Here is a 1,594-nt window from a genome sequence, read left to right as displayed (position 1 = left end):
CACACACACAGAAAGAGAGAAAGAGCAGTTGCCCTGGCAAGACCCCACGCATTTAAAAATTTACTAGTAGTAGAATGCAAATTGCAAGCTCGCTGCAGTATTTTTAACTCTTATTTTGTAAAAATAGCCACTTTTTTACTTTCGTTGTATGACAATTTTCTAAATTTGTCGTTAAAAGTTGGGTTTCTTCATAATAAAATTAGTGGTTTAGATTTTTGTGTATCATTATAACTCATTTTAGTACAAAAATCTGCTTTAAACCGCACGTTAAATATAGCCAATCAAACTTGACAATGATTCGAATTTTAATATAACTGTACAGAGGCGCCCTGAGGCGGTCTGTTGCGCTATTTGAAAAAAATAAAAATATGTGCTTGACAGTTGTTGCAAATCCAGAAATTCTCAAATCTCACACGACTCGTCCCCACATTAAAAGTTTATAGTCATGTTAATGCAAATAAGTTAACACTCGAATGCATTAAGCATTTGCACCCACCCATAGTCGGCGTTCGATACAAGATCATAGCAAGTGAACAACTTAGGGCAGTTGTTACGCACAGGAGCAATCGTCACTACCATCCACAAACACACCCTGTACTGCCATCCACGAACACACACTGTACTGCCATCCACGAACACACATTGAAAGTAGCGGTTATTGCAATCTAATAAGCAAACTGCGCTTATATCTCGAAAACCCGGTACTTATATATAAATAGCTCAGCCAGCATGAAACTGCTCGTTGGTTTAGCGCTCCTGTGTGCGCAAGCAGCGACGGCACAGCGAGAATTTCAAGACATACGTAAGTTTGCTGTAGCCGCACACAAATAAGATCCCGTGTGTAATTTGCGTCTTCTATTTTAGGTGTACATTACTGTCAAACAATCTTGCAATTGAAAATATGCTATTGCTATTGAAGTTGTATGTGAAAAGAAACAGTTTAAAATTTGTGTTCTGAATTCTAGTTTAGATTGTTGTCGCATTCCGAGCAGGAGGCCCCGAACACGACCCTTCAAGTGATGTGGCAAGTGCATATATCCATACGCACGATGGTTATCGGAATAATCGAGCCATTTAGTCAGTATCTTTCATTGCACAGAGAGTACAGTTATTGTCTCTACTGGTTATGTAGTAATGCCATATACTGTACATTTATATGCTGATTGTGCTCCGATATGCTGATTGTACTATGACTAAATGCCTGTATTTTGAAGAATCCATGCCCTAATCCTAATAGTACCTTTTAAACTATTTGCAACAGAGGACGTCATGGAAGAAGGTGGTGGGGGTGATGCGGATCCCGAAACTGTGGGCAATGTGTGCTCAGATCCACGTGCGAGTAATTATATCGGAGACGGCAATACACTTTCCGAGGATGTAGATGACTCTGTGTGCCTCCACCAAATAATGAGTGTGGAACCGGGAGTTTGGACGAGTATGCCCGAATACTGTGTTGGAAACGGTAAGTGTATAGTATGTTGTAGGATGGTTTCTGTGTTTGTAAATTACAGGAATCAGCAGATGCGGATAGCCCTATATATATATATATATATATATATATATATATATGCACTATTTTGTTTTACTTATTTAT

At 39.0% G+C, this 1,594-nt stretch overlaps 1 protein-coding gene across 1 annotated transcript in view; it reads left to right on the top strand.

Moving 5' to 3' along the window:
• The first annotated feature begins 442 nt into the window (after positions 1–442).
• Positions 443–1,594, top strand: part of SARC_03927 (hypothetical protein) — an 8,107-nt gene continuing 6,955 nt past the window's right edge. Inside the window, exons 1-2 of the mRNA XM_014302272.1 lie at positions 443–802; positions 1,262–1,462. Of these exons, the coding sequence (XP_014157747.1) occupies positions 730–802; positions 1,262–1,462 (274 nt within the window). The 5' untranslated portion in view covers positions 443–729. The remainder of the gene's footprint in view (positions 803–1,261; positions 1,463–1,594) is intronic.

This window comes from Sphaeroforma arctica, assembly GCF_001186125.1.
Source record: "Sphaeroforma arctica JP610 unplaced genomic scaffold supercont1.210, whole genome shotgun sequence".
Classification (NCBI taxonomy): Eukaryota; class Ichthyosporea; order Ichthyophonida; genus Sphaeroforma; species Sphaeroforma arctica.
This window is presented reverse-complemented; position numbering and strand designations above follow the sequence as displayed.